At 44.4% G+C, this 20,156-nt stretch overlaps 2 protein-coding genes across 2 annotated transcripts; both read right to left on the reverse strand.

Moving 5' to 3' along the window:
• Positions 1-1,047: 1,047 nt before the first annotated feature.
• Positions 1,048-13,649, reverse strand: LOC132535934 (acrosomal protein KIAA1210-like). The gene is made up of 4 exons (XM_060183561.1): positions 10,705-13,649; positions 8,889-9,043; positions 5,844-5,946; positions 1,048-1,267 (listed from the first exon to the last, which is right to left on the reverse strand). The coding sequence occupies exons 1-4, from the start codon at positions 13,604-13,606 to the stop codon at positions 1,074-1,076; spliced, it is 3,354 nt and encodes a 1,117-aa protein (XP_060039544.1). The 5' UTR covers positions 13,607-13,649; the 3' UTR covers positions 1,048-1,073.
• Positions 13,650-13,746: 97 nt separating this feature from the next.
• Positions 13,747-19,298, reverse strand: LOC132535744 (acrosomal protein KIAA1210-like). The gene is made up of 4 exons (XM_060182652.1): positions 19,216-19,298; positions 17,733-17,841; positions 13,860-15,084; positions 13,747-13,795 (listed from the first exon to the last, which is right to left on the reverse strand). The coding sequence occupies exons 1-4, from the start codon at positions 19,261-19,263 to the stop codon at positions 13,747-13,749; spliced, it is 1,431 nt and encodes a 476-aa protein (XP_060038635.1). The 5' UTR covers positions 19,264-19,298.
• Between the last annotated feature and the right edge of the window lie 858 nt (positions 19,299-20,156).

Consider the following 20,156-nt stretch of genomic DNA (forward strand, 5'->3'; position numbering starts at 1 on the left):
TGGCGTGCAATCTGACTTTGAGTGACAAACTTAGGAGGCAGGGGGTGCCTTGGGAAGGGAAGCAGCAACTGGGCTATAAGGACATTGACACATTAACACTGGAACCAGGGAGGAGGACATTTCTCCAGTGGCCCCAGACTTGCTTAGCAGTGCTGGTGACTGAGTGTGTCCTCTGCCAGATTTAAAACACTGCTTTTGGCATTTTCAGAATTTTAAATTTCACTGGGGTCTTAAGGGCTTAACTGGGGTCTTAAGGGCTTAACAAAAAGGGCTTTAAATTTCACTGGGGTCTTAAGGGCTTAAGGATAGGACTTCAGGCATATTCCTGTACAACTGGAGAAAGTCGTTTTGCTATTAGGCAAGTGTATGAATGCTAAGGACTAGCCATTCATTGGGAGTCTGGTGGTCCCCAAGAAGTGTTCTGTCTGGTTGGGAGGTGTAACCTGAGACAGGTTGGTAGGAGACAAGTGCAGATAGAGTTTGGTATCAAAGTCCTTCCTAGGTGTTTGTCCTACCCAACCAAAGATGCAAGGAAGGAGTTCAAAGGGCAGTGGGCTAGTTGTTGGGGCGGTGGCTCTGAACATTTTTCTTGGAGACCCGGAATTTTCTCTTTCACCAGCTCATCTAGGAACCTTTGCAAAACTGGCATCAGCCACCAATAGAATAGTAGCGTTTAACTAGACTCATGACACCTAAAAGGCCTTTCCTTCAGCCAAGCCATCAGAGTTCACTGATTCAATCATGGGAAAAGATTGCCTCTTTAACTGCTCCAACAAAGAGTTGTGGCTGTCTCCCTGCTAAGGCCCATTGTCCAAAGTAAGGATTTCCTAATTCTATAGCAGTGCAACTAGTTTACGTCATTTTTAAGGGGAGATGCTGGGGTCTCAAGTGCTGGTGGTGATTATGCTGGGGGACAGATATCATTCCTGTCCTTTGTCTCCTTCACTTGCTTATGAGCTTTAAATCTGACTTCTAAGGCACTTTTGCTTAATGAGAAGTGGTTATTGTAAATAAATCACTACAAGGCAATAGTATAACTACTGGCAGTTATTGAAGTGCCACCCAGGAGCAATTTATTGCATTTTTTCATTTTTCTGGCTCCATGCTTTGGCATTCTTCTTGGCGAGGGAAATCCAGATGGACTCGTCCTGTTCAACATCATCAGAAGATTCTCGATCTGTGGTGGGAAGCATTTCAGATAGTCTGGTTTCCTTCTCCTTGCTAGGCAGCTGGAGTTGCTTATCTGCAAAGCCTATTGGAATTATATCTAATAACACACAAGAAAGAAACAACACAGTTAGTGTCTAAAGAGGCTGAGGCTTGTTTATGCAGGCCCAGGGGACTCCTCATCCTTTCAGGCTTCCTTTGACTTCTATAAGTCAGTGGGTGTCCATGAGCAGGGGGGGTATGTCAAAGGGGTGAAATCAATACCGCTGTGACCCAAGGGGCCTGGACCCGGGATGTCTTGACAGGTAATACCTACAGCTGCCACTGCCACTTTTGTGTGGCTATGATTGGATTTTTTGGTACTTTGGAACAGAGACCGAAGAGAAAATATGGTCTGTTTATAGAGAAAACATGGTGTCTGTTCAGCTTTTCTTATTCTTTTTCATCCACAGTTGTTAATTAATTTATTTAAGAAAAAGAGGGAGGCAGGGATGGAAAGAGAGACAGATTTCCCAACTCTACGCCAGTACAAATAGATTGTGTCAAATTTGAGGAGGAGGAGGAGGAGAAGGAGAAAGAGAAGAAGTAGCAGCACCAGCAGCAGCTATGGAGGGAGGGCTTTCAGGTCCTGGTCCATGGTGGTGGAGGACAATCTAAGCGGTTTGTCAAGACAAAACCTGGAAGCAACCTAGATGCCCAACAACAGATGAGTGGCTAAAAAAGTTGGCATTGATTAGGTTGGGATCAGCAGGTGCAGTAGTAGTTGGTATGAATTGGGAGAAGTATGCAGGAAAATGAGCTTCACCCTAGTGGTTTTAGGACTGAGAGAAATAATGGGCTTTATAGACAAAGGGGAAGGTTCCTGCTGTCTTAGGGTTTAAGAAAACAATAGATAGTTATAGCTATAACCAAATCATTTGGCAATTGTGTTAACTTTGCAAACCCCACTGTAAGTATTTGCTGTATCATACAAGACCTTGCCATAATTTATGTCCAGATACCTGACCCACTAGGGAAGAGAGAGACAAGCTGGGAGTATGGATCAACCTGTCAACGACCATGTTTAGTGTGGAAGCAGTTATAGAAGTCAGACATTCCACCTTCTGCACCCCAATAAAGATCCTTGGTCCATGCTCCCAGATGGTTAAAGAATAAGTCTTAGAAGGTGGGTTCCCTGTGCTTATTAGCTGTGTAGTATTTCATTGTGTATATACACCACAGCTTTCTCAGCCATTCATCTATTGTTGGGCACCTGGGTTGCTTCAAGGTTTATAGCCATAGGCCCGTTAGAATATAACTAAAATATGCCTACCAGCTATCTACAAAACAGAGACACCCCCAACTCTTCATCTGCATGACTCTAGCCTTTAGGTTTATGATTAGTCAACAACTTATTTATCTTTATATGAAAACTCTTCTTTCAGCCACTAGGCTCCAGATACTAGCATGATGCCAACCAGACTTCCCTGGCAGACAACCCCACCAATGTGTCCTGGAGACCTGATTTCCTAGATCCCCGCCCAACTAGGGAAAGATAGAGGCAGGCTGGGAGTATGGATTGACCTGTCAATGCCCATGTTCAGTGGGGAAGCAGTTACAGAAGGCAGACCTTCCACCTTCTGCATCTCACAATGACCTTGGGTCCATACTTCTAGGAGGTTAAAGAATAGGAAAGTTGTCAAGGGAGGGGATGGGATACGGAATTCTGGTGGTGGGAATTGTATGGAGTTGTACCCCTCTTATCCTATGGTTTTATCAGTATTTCCTTTTTATAAATAAATTTAAAGAAGAATTGTGCTGCTATGAGCATAGGTGAACACATATCTTTTTGGTTGGGTGTTATGGAGTCCTTGGGGTATATCCCTAGGAGAGGTATTACTGGGCCATACAAAAGGTCCATGTCTGGCACATTATCAAGGGAGGGGGTGGGATATGGAGTTCTGGTGGTGGTAATTATGTGGAATTGTACCACTCTTATCCCATGGTCTTGTCAGTGTTCCCATTTTATAAATAAAAACTTTAAAAAAGTCTTTTTGCATAACCATTATGGTCGCTCCCCAGTCCATTATCCTCCAATTTTATTCTCTCCCTCCTTCATCCTTGTTTTACAGTTGAGTGACTGCATGCTTTAGACCCAACCAGTGGTTTTGAAATCTAGCTGCACATTACAGTCACTCAGGTCTTGTTTAAAAATACCAATGAAGCTGATAAAATATCTCACTTGAATAGTGTGCTGCTTTGCCAAGTGTGCCTTGCAGGTCTGAGCCCAGCACCCACAGCAGTCAAGGAATATTCAGTGCTTGGTCTCTCTCTCTCTCTCTCTCTCTCTCTCTCTCTCTCTGTCTGTCTCCCTCCCTCCCTCCCTCCTGCCCCCCCTCCCTCCCCCTTCAAAGAATAAAATCTAAAAAAATACAATTTGTATGCCATTTGCTGAAGTAAGTGAAGCAGAAGCTTTAGCAAAGGGACCAAGGGAGTCTGTCATTTTAAATGGCTCAGTAGATTATTGGAACACACTGTGAGAGGTAAAAAAAAAAAAAAAAAAAAAAAGGCTGACAGGGCTGGGAGTATTAATCAAACTTTCAAGTCCCATGTTCAGCAGGGAAGCAATTACAGAAGCCAGACCTTCCACTTTTCTGCATCCCACAATGACCTTGGGTCCATACTCCCAGAGGGTTAAAGAATAGGAAAGCTATCAGGGAAAGGGATGGGATACAGAGTTCTGGTGGTGGGAATTGTGTAGAGTTGTACCCCTCTTATCCTATGGCTTAGTCAATTTTTCCTTCTTATGAATAAAAAAATTTTTTAAAAGTCTGACAGGAGTACAGTCCCCATCAGACGATTCATAGCTATGAGGATGCTATTCCAGACTCACACAGTAGTGTCGACATTCACAGTTTAATTTCTGCATGAGTGGATAAGAGATGGCAAAGATAGCATGGTATAGATTCATCATTCAGTTATCCTGCTCCTGCTGAGGTACAAACCTTCCTGGCTACAGCATTACTGATGAGTAGGTGAATGGATGAGTCTACTAACTCCTGTCCAGCATGGCAATTTTTCAACTTTCATCTCCCTATCTCTCATACTTCTGCTCAGAATACAAAAGGAATAGAATAGGCCTTTTAAGTGATTCAAAGGGGCCAGCTGGTGGCACACACATTAACATGCACAAGGACCTGGGTACAAATCCCTAGACCCCACTTACAAGAAGGAATCTTCATGAGCAGTGGAGCAGTGCTGCAAGTGTCTCACCTCTGTGTCTCCTCCACCTCCTGGTCCCCCTTCTCTTCCCTCCCAATCTCCCTTTCTCTGTCTCTCACGTGTATCAAAAACAGAAATAAAACATGATAACCAGTAGTAGTACTGTTATACAGACACAGAGCCCTAGAGATAACCCTGGTGGCAAATAAACACATAAATAAATAGCTGACAGGTCAGGGCTGGGGATATAGCATAGTGGATTACACAACAGACTTTCATTCCTAAGAGGCCAAGGTTCTGGGTTCAATCCCTGGCACCACCAAAGCCAGAGCTGAGCAAGGCTCTAATGAACATAAATACACTGGTCTAATAAGATAACTCAAGTGGACAGTACACATGCTTTTTCATAGGCCCAGCTCTGGTTTGAGCCTGGCCCCCACTGCACTGAAGGAAGTTTTAGTGCTGTGCTGTCTTTCCCTCTGTCTCCCTCTCTCTGTCTCTACTACCCTATATGGAAAAGAAAATCAGCCTGGAGCTGTGAAGCTGCAGTAATGAAAAGTAAAGGGAAATAAAACAAAAATGAAAGCAAGCTGAGAATACAGTGAAACGAGTCCTAGGTAACACGGGGAAGACAGTACATGCAGCGTTGGAGAGCAGGAAAGTGAGACGGTAGTGGGAAAGGACAAGGTGCTTGGGGACACTGTGCAGATCACCTCCACATGGGAAGAGATGCTTCAGAAGGGCTAAGAGTTGGACAAAGCATGGAAGATTGGCCAGATTCAGCAACAGTGGAACGAGGTCCTGCCTTCAGAGGTGAGCACTAGGACAACCACCTCTGCTTAAAGCAGACCCAGCCCAGAAACTGCCTGAGACATCAAAATCTTCTTTTATTAAACATTCAGTTATACTATCTACCCTACCACATGCCCTGCCTACTTATAAGGGACCTGGGGCACAAGCCCCAAATAGGCCATCCTTCAATTTGGGTTATTCTACCTCATAAAACAAAAACCAAGCAAACAAGACTTGAGTACCACTAGGACTTTAAATTGGCTGATGTTCAATAGTTTCACTGGGAATGCAAGAGAGAAACTACTGCTTTATTACAACCTCAAAGTAGCATGGATCTTTTCTCTTGTTTGCTAATCTCAGGAATGTTTCAGGAGTGGCCACAGCTTTGTTCCTATACATCTTTCTTGATGGGGGAATGGAAGACCCAAGCCTCCTACCCCAGAAAGTTACACACTGAACTTGTAACAGTTCTACATTGGAATTTTCACAATCCTAGCCAGTATCTTTATCCAATGGAGGAGTCATGGTAGAATCCCAAGGCTTATTATTATTTTTGAGGGGTGTGTGTGTCATATGCAATAACTACATTTAAAATTGTAACTATGTCTCAACATTGTGCCAGGCAGGGCTATATTGGGGGGGGGGACTAAGGGTGGGTTTTTTCTTTGTTTATTTTTATTTACCAGTTTTGATAGGTTTGAGTGGCTTCAGATATACTGTCTTCTCCTTTTTCTTAGTTTTTGAAGTGGGATTCTTTCTTGGTTTGATGTACTGAGGAATACCTCCCTTCAATACAAAAATGAAGAGAGAAAGTTTGTTAGAGCTAACATGAAAACACCAAAACCATATATTCAGAAGACCACAAGTTTCAAGCCCCATCCAGAGCACTATGAGGTCAATAATAATCACAAGAAAAGAGGGAGGGGAGAGTGGTTGAGGACAGAGAGGATAGAACAAGTGATCCTGGGGGTCTCTAAGCTCAGAATTGAGGTTTGCAATACCTAAGCTGCTACAGGAAGGGGATGTAGCTCAGTGGTAGAGAGCATGCTTTGCAATACCTAAGCTGCTTCCAGCTTACCACCATTTAGATACGGAAGAAAGGGGGCTGTGTAATCATACAAATCATGTGGACTGGCTCATAGGAGGATCAGTTAACTTGAGAATGTCCTCAGGCCCAGCATGTAACAGCAAGCTAACAGAATGTGACTATGTCAAGAAAATCCTATCAAGTAACTGAAGTGTGAACCATAGGCTATCTGCTTAGCAAAACTTGCCAACATTTGACTCGAAACACTGCTTGCATTAGACAGTGATCTATGTTTTTAAGATTGTACAGTTTAAGCTGCTCAAAATCACCTCACAACTATTCTTAATTAACTATATAGTCTTGTTTATTTTTTTCACATCAAGGAGTTATAAATCAAGATGAACTTGGCCCTTGTGTACTCTGACATATATAACTCTTGATATAACAAGTACAAACTTGTTAAATTGGTTTGAGGCAATTTTCAGCAGTTATGTCAAAAGGCTTTTCCTTCCTTTCATTCTTCCTTCTTTCTTATTCCATTCATCCATTTATTCTTTTTTCTTAATTTTTTTACTATCTTTATTTTTATTTATTGGATAGAGACAGCCAGAAATCAAGAGGGAAGAGGGTGATAGAGAGGGAGAGACAGACATCTGCAATACTGCTTCACCACTTGCAAAGCATTCTCCACTGCAGGTGGGGACTGGGGGCTGGAACCTGGGTCCTTGTGCATTGTAACATGTTCACTCAACCAGATGTGCCACCACCTGGATCCCATCCATTTGTTCTTACTTTATTTCTTTTCATTCTTTTTTTCTTTCATTTTTAATTTTGGGTCTTGACTGGGGCTTTACCACTCCAGGCTGAGTATTTCAGACAGAAGGACCTCAAGGTACAAGCCCCAAGACAGATAGGAAGAGTGAGAGAGACACAACAGTAATGAAGCTTCCTCCAGTGCAGTGAAGGTCACACCTAGACATAGGTATGAGAATGGTAAAGCAAGTACACTCTTACATAAGCTAGCTCACTGGCCAGGATCTACATTTAAATTTTTTTATTATCTTTATTTATTTTATAGAGATAGCCAGAAATCAAGAAGGAAGGGGGGATATAGAGAGTAAGAGGGACAGAGAGACACCTGCAGCACTGCTTCACCACTCATGAAGCTTTCACCCTGCAGGTGAGGACTGGGAACTCGAACCTGGGTCCTTGTGCACTGTAACATGTGCACTCAACTAGGTGCATCACCACCTGGCCCCTAGGATCTGCATTTTAATACTTTCTCTTTTTAACATTTTTATTCATTTATTATGTATTATATACAAATAGAGAGAAATCATGATGAGAGAGAGAGAGAGAGAAATGCAGCACAGCTTTACCACTCAGGAAGCCCCACCCCTAACCCAGCAGGTGAGGAGCAGGGACTTGAACACAGAAGTCTGCACATTGTGACATGTGCACTCTACTTAGTTCTGGTTCTGGATCTGGTTTGAGCCCCTGGCTCCCCACCTGCATGGGAGTCACTTCACAGGCGGTGAATCAGGTCTTCAGGTGTCTATCTTTCTCTCTCCCTCTCTGTCTTCCCGTCCTCTCTCCATTTCTCTCTGTGCTATCCAACGATGACATCAATAACAACAACAATAAAAAAACAGGGGCAACAAAAGGGAAATAAATATTTAAAAAATTATTTAAAAGGTAACCATAAATGAAATAGGACATGAAAGTATGTGTGATAGGAACCCATTTCAACTTTCTTAAATTTGTGGTGTGTGTATGTGTGTGTGTGTGTGTGTGTGTGTGTGTGTGTGTGTGTGTGTGTGTGTGTGTGCGCGTGTGCGTGTGTGTTAACTGGAAGGATAGTTACTTACCTCTCATCCTAGGCATTACCTGTGGATTCTACAAAATAACTTATTTCTTAAACCAATTTCATGGCATCTTGCTTTAGAAGGTCTAAGATAGGGGTTGACTTATAAAATCTCCTCACATTCATTACACTGTTACAGATCTGTATAGTCTTTAACATTACACACTTTCATCAGGGAAATACTGTATAATAGCAAAGCAAACTGTTTCCTCTGAAGAGTCCCCTGTCTTGTAGACTAAAACTAGATAGGAAAAAATTAAAAGAGAAAGGGGCAATGGCACACTCGGTTGAGCGCATACACACTATGTGCAAGGATCTGAGTTCAAACCCTAAGGGTACACCTGCAAAGGGAAAGCTTCAAGAGCAGTGAAGCAATGTATGGGTATCTCTCTCTCTCCATATATATATATATATATATATATTCTGTAAAAACTTAAGAAAGATTTTAAACAAATAAAAGAGAAAAATATTGAATGAATATTGGCATTAAAATTATCCAAACTACACTGAATAGTTTTTTTAATCCCATCAAGGGCTGGGGAGATAGCACAATGGATATTCAAAAGATTTTCATGTATTAGGTTCCAAGATCCCAATTCCAATCCCAAACAAAAGCATAACCAGAATTGAACAGTGCTCTTGTCTTTTTTCTATCACTCTCATTCAAATAAAATAAATAAAAAAATATTTTAAGAAAAGACTCCCCTAACTTGATCATTGCCCCCCCAACCCAATTAAGAGATTGGGAATCGCTTCTCTGTCAGAGTTCCTGGTGTAAATTTAATCTGTGACTCTAGCAACCAATTGAAGTGTTTTCTGGGCTTCCCCAGAACTTACCCCATAATCCTTAGTTTCAGTTTTAGATGTGTGTTTCTTCCTGAGTCGTGGCTCTCTCATAGGAAGTGGGGACAGTGGACTCTTCTGCCTCTGTTTTGTCGTGGCCAACGCAGATGGTTTTGAGGTGGTTTGATCTGCCTTGTGAGCAGGCTTAGCTGAGAAAGGAACAAAAGGTCTTAGAGAAAAGAGTCTGCAGTAAAGTGTGAGAACAGCAGTGTGAGCTCCCCACAGAAGTGCTCTACATGGGGTGTCCACTAGCTGGCCTATGAAAATGAACATTTCACCTATAGCACAGCCCCCTTCTTGTGAGAGCTCCTCTCCCCAAACTTGGTAAGGCAGACATCCAGTGGGTTGGTAAGTTATTCCTCAAAGCCGAAGTGATGTCCCTTGACTGGACCCTTCCTTCCTGGTCTCCAAACATAGAAAGGCAATGGCTTCTGAGTAGGCTGGGCAAAATTCCCAAATGCCAGAGGATCAGGTCATTCATTGATGCCATTCCTCCAACCGGGAAAAACCATAGAATATTCTTCATCTCCTAGTCTCTGCTACAGCTGTGAGGTTAGTTGGAGTTGTTGTGGGAATCCACAAGGTTACAAGATGCTAAGTTTGAAAACACAAAGACCCTTAGAAAGAGCGATGTTCAGAAGACCACGTAGGTCTGGATTCATAGAATGAAATGGTGAACAAAGAAGACGCACAATAGAGAGAGAGAGAGAGAGAGAGAGAGAGAGAGAGAGAGAGAGGAGCTAGAAATTAAGATTCCAAGCTGACTTACTGAACAAAGGGTATCTGTTAACAAGCCAGTGGGCTTAGAAAATCAGCATGATGTCTCCAGGGAGACAGTCCAATGACAACACATAGGACTTGCTTGTGAGAGAACCCAGGTTTGATCCTCGGCAGTACCAGTAGCCAGAGCTAGCACAGTGCATGTGAGTTACAACATTCTTTGAAATTGCTACCAGAGTTATCACTGGGGTTTGGTGTGTTAGAAATTCACCACTCCTGATGGCCATTTTTCTCTTTCTATTTTATTTGATAAGACAGAGAGCAATTGAGAAGAGAGAGAGAGAGAGAGAGAGAGAGAGAGAGAGAGAGAGAGAGAGAGAGAGAGAGCTGCAGACCAGCTTCACTGCTTAGGGAGCTTCCCTCTGCAACTGGGAAGTTGGGGCTAAAATGTGGGTCCTTGCACATAGTCATATGTGCATTGAACAGGTGTGCCACCACCTGCACCCCCCATGGAAAAACATTCTGAGAAAAGCATGAATTCCATTTTGATGGAAGGTGTGAGAGCCAGAGGGAGGGAGGAAATTGTGAGACCATCATGGGTGGGGGGATGGGAAGAGTCACACTTACTCTCAAGAAGACCTCTTTGGGGAAGGGAATGACTCAAAATGGACCTCCAAATCCATTCATCTAGAATGGGGTACCCTCTCCCCCACCATCCACTAGCCTGTCTATTAAAGCAACCACCATGCTGATTTTCTAAGCCCACTGGCTTGTTAACAGATACCCTTTGTTCAGTAAGTCAGCTTGGAATCTTAATTTCTAGCTTCTCTCTCTCTCTCTCTTTTTAAATTGTGTGTCTTCTTTGTTCACCATTTCATTCTATGAATCCAGACCTACATGGTCTTCTGAACCTCGCTCTTTCTAAGGGTCTTTGTGTTTTCAAACTTAGCATCTTGTAATCTTATGGATTCCCAGAACAACTCCAACTAACCTCACAGGGCTAGAACAGACCTCCTTCCATTCAAGACTTGGGTATCTAGCCCATCCTTCCATTGATACCTGCTCACTACCTGGGCAGGTCAAGTCTCACCTGGGAACTTGCTAGGTGGTATCTTATCTGCTGTCTCCGATTTTGGTCTGCTCTGTGGTATTTCCGTTGAATTGCATGTGGTGGTCTGATTCTCAAGGACACCCAGGAAACCCTGGGAGATACTCTTTCGCATGGAGTGATCTCTCACCAGGGAAGATATAATGGGGCCTGAAGATAGTGAGGAAGGTTTGGCCAATTCCTCCTTATTTTCTTCCTTATGCTTGGGTGTGAATGGGACTTTGCGTAGGCGGATACCAAATAGGTTTTGGACCTCAGTCTTGCAGGTGGAAGAACTGGAATGGTGCTCCTCATTTTGACTCCCACTCTGAAGGATTTCTTCTTTGGAGGAAGGGGCCTCAGAACTGAAGGCCTGGCAGACTGGAGTAGTGGTAAGATTTGCAGGCTTAGTGCCAGGATCTAGGATGTTCTTAAAGAGATGTTCAGAAGTGCAACTGTATTTTCTAGTCTTTGAGGTGATCGGTGGCACTTTAAGTTGAGCCCAGCCGTGGAGGTGACTTTCAGGATAGGTCACCTCAGTGGTATATAAGTCACCTACAGGACTTGGATAAGGTAGTCGATGATATCCATGCTCAGTGAAATCCTGACGCTCCTTGGCAGTGTTTGTCTTTCTGCGGAGAGTCAGGGAGCCTAGGAAGAAATTCAGAGCCTGGAAATTTGTTCCAGGCTCAGTTTGGAAAAGCTGCCTGGCAGGTGGTTGTGCTGTAGGCTGGTCCCACAGGCCCTGGGAGCTTTCGAAATACAAGGGGCAGACTTCGTGCTGGGGATCAGCCTTCCCCCACATCCAGTCAAGGGACCTGGGAGGCAGCTGCTCCTTGGAAGTGCTCCATTTTGTGGGAGTACTCTCCGATTGTGACAAGTGGTGGTCTCGCAGATGTTCAACTTTCTTCAAGGACTTTAAGGGATATTTTAGTGTGAAGCCTTCCTCCATGCTAACATTTTCCCATGTCCCAAAAGCTTTGCTCTCCACTCTGGGATTCAGCAAGGATTTGGAATCTGAATTTGGAGACAGAGGATCTAAGTGACCTCCCCCCATCACCATGGGGCTTTCAGCAAGGACTTTATCTGCCATACATTTTAAAAAACTTTGAGAAGGTTTTATGGAAGGCTGCAGGGATTCTGACTCACCTTCGCCTATGACTGAGCTGAGCGAGGGTGGCGGCTCAGCCTCACTCCTGAGCAGGAGCTCCTCAGATTGTCTGTGGAGCACAGGCTTCTCATAGTCCTCCCCACCGAGGCTCTGGAATCCTGACTTGGGGCCTCTGATGACCCGGGGAAAGTGTCTGGTAGGCAGTGCCTCTTGAGAAACACCTTGCTCCTCCTCTGCCGCCTCTTCCTCCTCCTCTTCCTCCACTTCCTCCAATGCTTCCTCTTCCTCCTCCTCCTCGACCTCATCCACATCTTCTTCCTCTTCTTCTTCTTCTTCTTCTTCTTCTTCCTCTTCTTCTTCTTCTTCTTCTTCTTCTTCTTCTTCTTCTTCTTCTTCTTCTGCTTCCTCCTCATAGTCATCCTCCTCCTCATACTCTATCTCATCTTCATCATCATAATTTGGGGTCTGGCTCTCGGGACTGCTAGATTGGAGCATCTGGGCACCTAGTTTACCCACTAGGGCCTGTGAAGTTGATATGGGAGCTACCTTCTCCACTGAGTTGTTTTTCTTGGCTGCCACACTCTCAAAACCTGAGAAAATCTGTTGGTCAAACTTGGGGGTCAGCCAGGACTGGAAGGACCGACTGGATGTCATCAGCTTCACTGGCCGGCGCCAGTCATCACAGGTGTTCTTGGAGCTTAAAACCTTTTGCTTCCTCAACCAGGGTGGGCTCAAGTTTTGAGCAGGTAGCCTGGGAGGATGGGGCTGGATGGAGCTGCCCCAGCCAGGGGCAGGATTGTTGGGGCCCCCAAGAGCTACTTGCTTCTCCAATACTGAGCTCACCCACGGTTGGAAAAAATGCCTGGTAGTTAGTGGTTCCAGAGATCTGCCTTTCTTATTTGGAATCTTTTCAGGCTCTCTGGAGCCTTGTGACTGGATCCAGGGCCCCATCGGGGGTTGGAAGGAGTGTTTGGGAGATGTGTGCCTGGTTGCCCTCTGCTCTACAGAAGCAGCCAGGGAACTGAGGGTTTTATTCAGTGGTTTAAATGTTGTTTTCATCAGGTGCTGTGGTAGACCTTTGAAAGATAACAACCTCTCATACACACCCTCCTCCACTGCAGTGTCCTCTGTGGTTTGCAGATCCACACATGCCCCCATGCAGAGTGGAGAACTTGGAGGGGGCAGACTCTCAGTAGGGGCCCCATCATGACACAATAACACATTCTGCGTTTTAGTGGTGGTTGAGGAATGCAAGGGGACTCTACTCAGTAGAGGCTTCCTGGCCAAGCTTGCTCCTAACCCTGCAGCATCTAGGAAAGAAACCTTTCTCTGCCGTCTTGGGCTTGTCCAAGGTTTGGGGTGTTGGCTAAGAGCCATCAGATCCTTAGAAGTGCTCTTGTCACCACTGATGGAACTCTTGGTGTCCATGTGTCTGGATCTCATCGAGCTGAAAGTAGATGACCTGAGAAGAGATTCCACAGGATCACTGTCATCAGAGCCAGAGTTCTCTGGGGCTTCAGGAATCTTCTTTCTGGTTTTGAATTTCCTTGGAGATTGAGAGTCAGACATGGGTGGAAGTAATCTGGTGCAAGTGGCACCTCTACGAGTCGCTATTCTGGACCTGGAGGGGCATTGCTGGTCCATCTTAGGCCTCATAGGGCGCCTGGAAAGCAGTCTGGGAGGGGGTGACTCTACAGAAACACCCCATTCTGCAGATGTATTCTTGGACCCTGGGGAAACTGGCCGCTTGCCTCTGGAGCTCACCTGTGGTTGAAAAGCATGGTTAGGAAGCATTGGCTTTACAGGGTTGTGCCATTTTGTGGGCACCCCCTTGTGGACCTGGGAGACATGTTGGGCATTCAGCTTCACAAAGGGTTGTGTAGCCCGTGTGGCAGTTTTCAGTTGTCTGGGATGATCCTGTCCCTCAGCCATAGTCAGGGAAGCTGTGGAGGCATCTTGGTGGTGTTTCGGCCTCCCTGAAGCCTGCAGAGGGTATTGGAGGAGCAGCTCTTCCTCAGAAGTGCTCCAGTCTACTCCACTTTCATACTTCTCAGTGTAGCTACTCAATTCAGAGGAAGCCTCAACTTCAGATTTCTCCAAAGCCTGGGTAGTGAGCACCAGAGTCTGCTGCTCCTTGCTGTTGGAGTCCACAAGCAGACTTTTAAATTCATTCATGCCTTCTTCCTTATCTTCTGGATTCTCCAGGGCCTGGAAAGAGACTTGTGAATTCAGCTGTTGATCAGATTTAATCCCCTTCTCTGAATCTACCAGTCCCTCCTCAGCTTCCGGTTTCCCCAGGGACTGGGTGACACAATGTGGAGTGGACTCAGCAGTGCTGGCCTCCAGACTGTTGTTTTCTGTTTTGCAAAAGAATTCTGGTCCATCTTGAGGGGTCTCTGGGGTCTGGGGAGCAGAGCCAGGAACCACCTGCTCCTGCTGCTTGATGTCACTGTTGTCCACTTCTGCCATAATGTTGTTATAAGCTAGCGATTCATTCTCAGAGTCTAGCTTTTCCATGAACAAAGATAGGCTCTTTTGGGGCAGACTCTCATCAAAGAGGTCTCCCTCTGCTAATTCCCTGGATTCACAGGCATACAGTTCTTCTTCTATAGATGTACAGGAATGTAGGTCTTCTAGGGAATTCTCACTGCTAATGCTCTGTTCACTTTGCACACACAAGCCAGGAATCTCTTCCATTTCTGAAGATGGGGAGGGAGGGGGATCCAAAAACAGCTGGGATTCCATCACCATGGAGAAAATGTCATCCCCTTGGGGTAAAGACAGGTTTTCCTCCATTGACAGTAAAAAAGCCCTGGGTATGGACTGATCACCTCCAGCAAAGAAAATACTACTTTCAGGGTGGGCTGGGGCCACCCTCTCCTCATGCTCTTGTGGAATGAGTTGTGAGACCGGTGTATTTCTGACTTCAAGATCGTCATCATCAGCTTTCTTGACTGTATCCTCTGTGTCAGACAGCTTCCCCTGAGGTGGAGGGGTCTCTGCTTGTGGAGTGGGATCTCGCTCTGTGTCTTGATGCTCGGCGACCGGGTATAAGACAGCACACTCCTTGGCAGTCTTTATAGTAGGCAGCAAACTGTCGCCATCAACAAAGTCCATTCCAGAACTGGATGGTTTTAGGCTTTCACATTTGGATTCATCCTCACTCATGCAAGAAGAACTGAATCCTTTTCCTCTGTTTCTTTTATTTGTAGTTTCATCTTTGTCTTTATCACACACATCAGTCTTACAGGTCTGATCTGCATTCAAACTATCTGTACCAAGTAAAAATAATGCCAGAAAAAAAATTAGTGTCTTGGCTTCTTAGAAGAACAATACTGTGGGGCTGGGTGGTGGCCCACCTGGTTGAGCACACATGTTACAATGTGGAAGAACCAGGGTTCCAGCAGCCAGTTACTACCTGCAGGAGGAAATCTTTGCAAGTGACTAAGGAGTGTCGCAGGAGTCAGTCTCTCTCTCTCTCTCTCTCTCTCTCTCTCTCTATATATATATATATATATATATATATATATATATATATCCCTTCTCTCCTGATTTCTGGCTATCTCTGTCCAATAAATAAAGATAAAATTTTAAAATGTAAGCATAATACTGTGCCAGGACCAACATCATTTTACTCATAGTCTACTCCGCCACTAGCTGACACACATCAAAAGGCATCAAAAGGGTAACATTTTTTTTTTTTTTGCACTTGTGGTAATGATCACCTTTTAGGAAGCTTAGCTGGAATAGGAAGATGAGAATTTTCATGTTCTAATTAGTATTATTTTTTCTTTTTTTTTTTCCTTTTTTTAAATGTAGTGATGGAGAGACAGAAGACAAGAGAAAAGAGAAAAGAGGACAGGAGAGAAGAGGAGAGGAGAGATGGGGAGGGAAGAGGAGAGGATGGGAAAGGAGAGGAGAGGAGAGGAGGGAAGAGACTAGACAAGAAGAGAAGAGAAGGGAAAAGAAGAGAAAAGAATGGAAGAGGAGAGGAGAGGAAAGGAGAGAAGAGGATAGAGGAGAGGAGAGAAGAGAAATATCACAGTACTGAAGCTTTCTTCAGTGTGGTGGTGCCAGGCTGGAACCTGGGTTTTGCACAGGGCAAAGCAGTACACTATCCAGGAGAGCTATTTGGCCAGCTTTCTAATTAGTGTTTCTGTTCTCTCTCAGTTTCCATTTCATATGCAGGGATTGACTCCTTCTTTTGAAAGGGGTCAGCAGGAGTTACCTGGGGGGGAGTTTATTCTCCCCCCTGTTTTACTTCTTGCTTTCTAGCATCTTGTATAAAAGAATCTTAGGTCAGATGCCCATGGACGTGCATTCTGATCACATTGCTAGCCCAGGTCTTTTTCCATTTTTTAAAAAATATTCATTTACTTAATGAGAAAGAGAAAAAAAGGACCAGAGCGCTCTTCATCTCTGGCTTATGGTGATGCTGGGGATTAAACCTGGGACCTTAGAGCTATAAGAAGGAGTCTTTTACAGAATCATCATGCTGTCCCCACAACTCCACTAGACATTATTTTCAACTGGAAACCAAAAACAACTTTTAAATAAAAGTCACTGGGAGATTTTTTTTTTTCCCTGATAGATTCTGTCGCTGTGGGGATGCTTGCAAACACCAGGGTTTTTAGAGGACCTTAGAATTTGCATTTGTCTTAGAGAGGGTTCAACTAATAGACAAAACACTCTTCAAGTTAAAGGAGCCATGTTAAGTGAGATCAGCCAAACAGAGAAGGATGAATACTGGACAATCTCCCCCTTTTGTGGAACTTAAGAAACAAGGACAGAAAGAGGAAACACAAAGTGAAAGTTGGACTGGGTGTGGTATACTGCACCCAAGCAAAGGACCCTGGGGAAGGAGGGCAGGGAGGGGAGGCCCATGGGAGGCAGGGAGCACTTGGCTCCTGGTATATAATGATGGAAAAGTACCTAAGTTGGGAGTGAGAGTGTATTACAGACATTTATGATGAGGGGATGCAAGCTTGTACCCATGTGTCAACAACTGGACTGGAAACTGTTAACCACCACCCTGTAAAATGATTTGTGTCCTGGAGCCCCGCTTCCCCAGAGGCCTTCCCCACTAGGGAAAGAGAGAGACAGGCTGGGAGTATGGATCGCCCTGTCAACGCCCATGTTCAGCGGGGAAGCAAGTACAGAAGCCAGACCTTCCACCTTCTGCATCCCACAATGACCTTGGGTCCATACTCCCAGAGGGTTAAAAAATAGGAAAGCTATCAGGAGATGGGATGGGATACAGAGTTCTGGTGGTGGGAATTGTGTGGAGTTGTACCACTTTTACCCTACGGTTTAGTCAGTGTTTCCTTTTTATAAATAAACAAAAATTTAAAAAGGATTTAAAAGGACATTTCCTTGAAATAAAATCAAGGATGCCAGTCTGAACCCTCGCCCTAAACCTACACAGGTGTCAATTGTGTACAGTATGCAATTTAGACAGAGCGTCCAGGACCACATTTGATAGAGTCTTTTTAAAAAATTGCTACAGGGTTATTGTTGCAGGCACTAGGAATTTTCACCATTCCCAGTGGAAATTTTTACCTTTTTTTTTTTCTTTTTCCTGTATTCTTGTTTGACAGAACAAAGAGAAATTGAGAGGCCACAGGAGATAGAGAGAGAGAAAAAAAAAAAACAGAGATACCTGCAGACATGCTTCACCAGTCATGAAACGTACCCCTGCAGGGAGGGAGCAGGAGCTTGAACCCAGAACCTTGAACATGGTGTTATGTTCTCTTAACAGGGTTTTCCACCAACTGGCCACCTGAAGACATCTTTAATGTGAAGCTTTCTGAGGACCAGAGCCAGCAGGCCTGGGGTCCATCCATTTGTAGGCCTTTTCACCTCACACTGTGCAGTTAGATTTGGAACACACACTTCAAGATGGATGTGAAGCTCTACTCACCTGAACTGTCTTTTTTGGACTTGTTCTGTTCAACAGCTTTTGCTTTGCTGACATCCTTCTCATCTTCAGACAGGAGCTGAACGTGTAGCCCCTCCTTCTTGGCCTTCATCTACATGAGGGAGAGAAAGAGTAGGGCTCAGACCACAGTGCTCCCCATCCATATCTGCAATGTGGTTCAAGTGGGGGAAATAGAAGAGGAGCTGAGCATTGGTGCACCTGGGTGAGCCCATATGTTACAATGCACAAGGATCCAAGTTCACACCCCTAGTCCCCACCTACAGAGGGGACGCTTCATGAGCTGTGAAGTGGTGCTACAGGTGTCTCTCTTCCTCTCTATATCCTCCTTTCCTCTCAATTTCTCTTTGTTTCTAGCCATTAAATAAATGAGTAAATAAATAAACAAATAGATAAATAAAAGCAGGAAGAAAAAGCCCTGGGTGTCTAAATGTCTCTGCTAGGTGGATGACAGGAATGTTAGAGAGGGAGGTTGTTTCCGGTGGCACCCTTCACTTGGTGATCAGTTCAGCTATTCCAAGTGGTTTGCCCAGATTGAGAGATCTCTCTTTGGAGAGAAACTAAGCTGAGTTCTGAAACCTTGCCATAGTTGGAAGCTTGACCTCCAGATAGAGAGAACAGGCTCGATTACGTAGCTCCTGGGTTTCAACTACTTATTTTCTTTAGTTATTTCATGTATGTTTTCCTTTTTTCCCATGAAGGCTACTGCTGGGACTCTGTGCCTACATGATTCCACTGATCCCAGCAGGTTTTTATGTTTTGATAGGAGGCAAGAGACAGAGACAGAGACAAAGAGATACCTGCAGCACTGTTTCACCCCTGTGGTCCTTACTTCCTCTGCTTGCAGGTGAGGTTGGGGGCTTGAACCGTGATCCTCATGAAAGGTAATATGTGTGCTCTACCAGTCTATCAACTGCTATATAAGAAAAAATCCTGAGGGGCCAGATGGTGGTACATTCAGTTGAGGGCACATGTTATCACGTCCATTGACCTGGGTTTAAATCAGTGATCCCCACGTGGGGGGAGGGGTGCATGGGGGAGATTCACAAGTGGTGAAGTAGCACTGTAGGTGTCTCTCTTTGTCTCCCCCTCCCATCTTCTCCTTTCCTCTGGATTTCTCTCTGTCTCTATCAAATAAATGCAAAAACTGTAAATAATTAAAAATAGAGGACTCTTGATCTGGGTGACTGTTGAATGTTTTCTACAAAGAGGGTGAGTAATATCCCAGATGATAAGGCAATAAGCATTCTCAGGAGTCTGGGGCCACTGGTCTTGTCTTCTTCAGAACACTTATGTAAACTGTGAATAAACAGAGCTTCTCACCCAGGAAGTGCTAGTCAGTTCCCCTCCTGTGGCTGTGAAGTCCAAAACAGTGCTCTTGACTTTACAACCCCTCAGGAGGCTGTGACCCCCATCCCCTTAACCACACAACCCCCAGGGGCAGCTTGCAGAGGTTGGAACTTCTTACAGTATCCAGCATTTTCTTCTTCTTTTTCTTCTGTAGATTTAAAGCCATCCTGCATTGGGCAGTGGAGGATATCAGACAGTCCTGTTTGATTCAGCTGGGTGGCTGAATCGACTAGTCCTCTGGATGCTGATACTGTTAGGACAGGTCAGGATACTGACTCTGGTTAGGGTGGGGAGGGTGAGGAGAGAATAAAAAGACAGGTCATCCCTACATGTTGCCACTGAGCTCCAAAGCTCATAGTACCTCTAGCAAAATGCTTCCTTTCTCCCATAGCATCTCTCGTCAACAGGTTCTTTGGAAGCCAAGTGCATACTCTTCTCTGGTTTTTTTTGCAGGTGGGATCAAGAAACAGGGAGTTGAGGTTGCCCTAAGCCTACCCCACTCCACTTAGAGATCAGCCAGAGGCCATCAACAGATGACTGGTTAAACCATTTTATAGAAAGGGCCGGTGTAGATAGCATAATGATTATGCAAAGAGACTCTGAAGCCTGAGATACCAATGTCCCAGGTTCAACCCTTGTCCTATCCCTCCCTCAACATAAGCCACAACTGAGCAGTGTTTTGGAGAGAAAAAAAGTTATGGGATATTTATTTAATCGAATATTTCTCTGCAATCAAAAGAGTTGATATTGTGTCCTTTGGGACAAAATGAATCAAACAGGAGGTGATTATGCTTAGCAAAATAAGTAAAGAGATGAAAGACAACGACCAGATGGTTTCACTGATATGTGGAATCTAAAGAACTGAAACACATGAACTGGCAAAAACAAAAGCAGAAGTAAACAAACTAATTCTAATTTTTCATTTAAAAATGAAAGAAAACTGTGGTACCTATTCCTGTATCAAATATGACTAACTTTAAATCAAAACTATAGGCAACATAGATTTCCATTATCTAGTGATAAGAGTCTGAATTCAAGCGCAAGGACCAGTGCAATAAC

This window comes from Erinaceus europaeus, chromosome X, assembly GCF_950295315.1.
Source record: "Erinaceus europaeus chromosome X, mEriEur2.1, whole genome shotgun sequence".
In the NCBI taxonomy this organism is placed as follows: Eukaryota; Metazoa; Chordata; class Mammalia; order Eulipotyphla; family Erinaceidae; genus Erinaceus; species Erinaceus europaeus.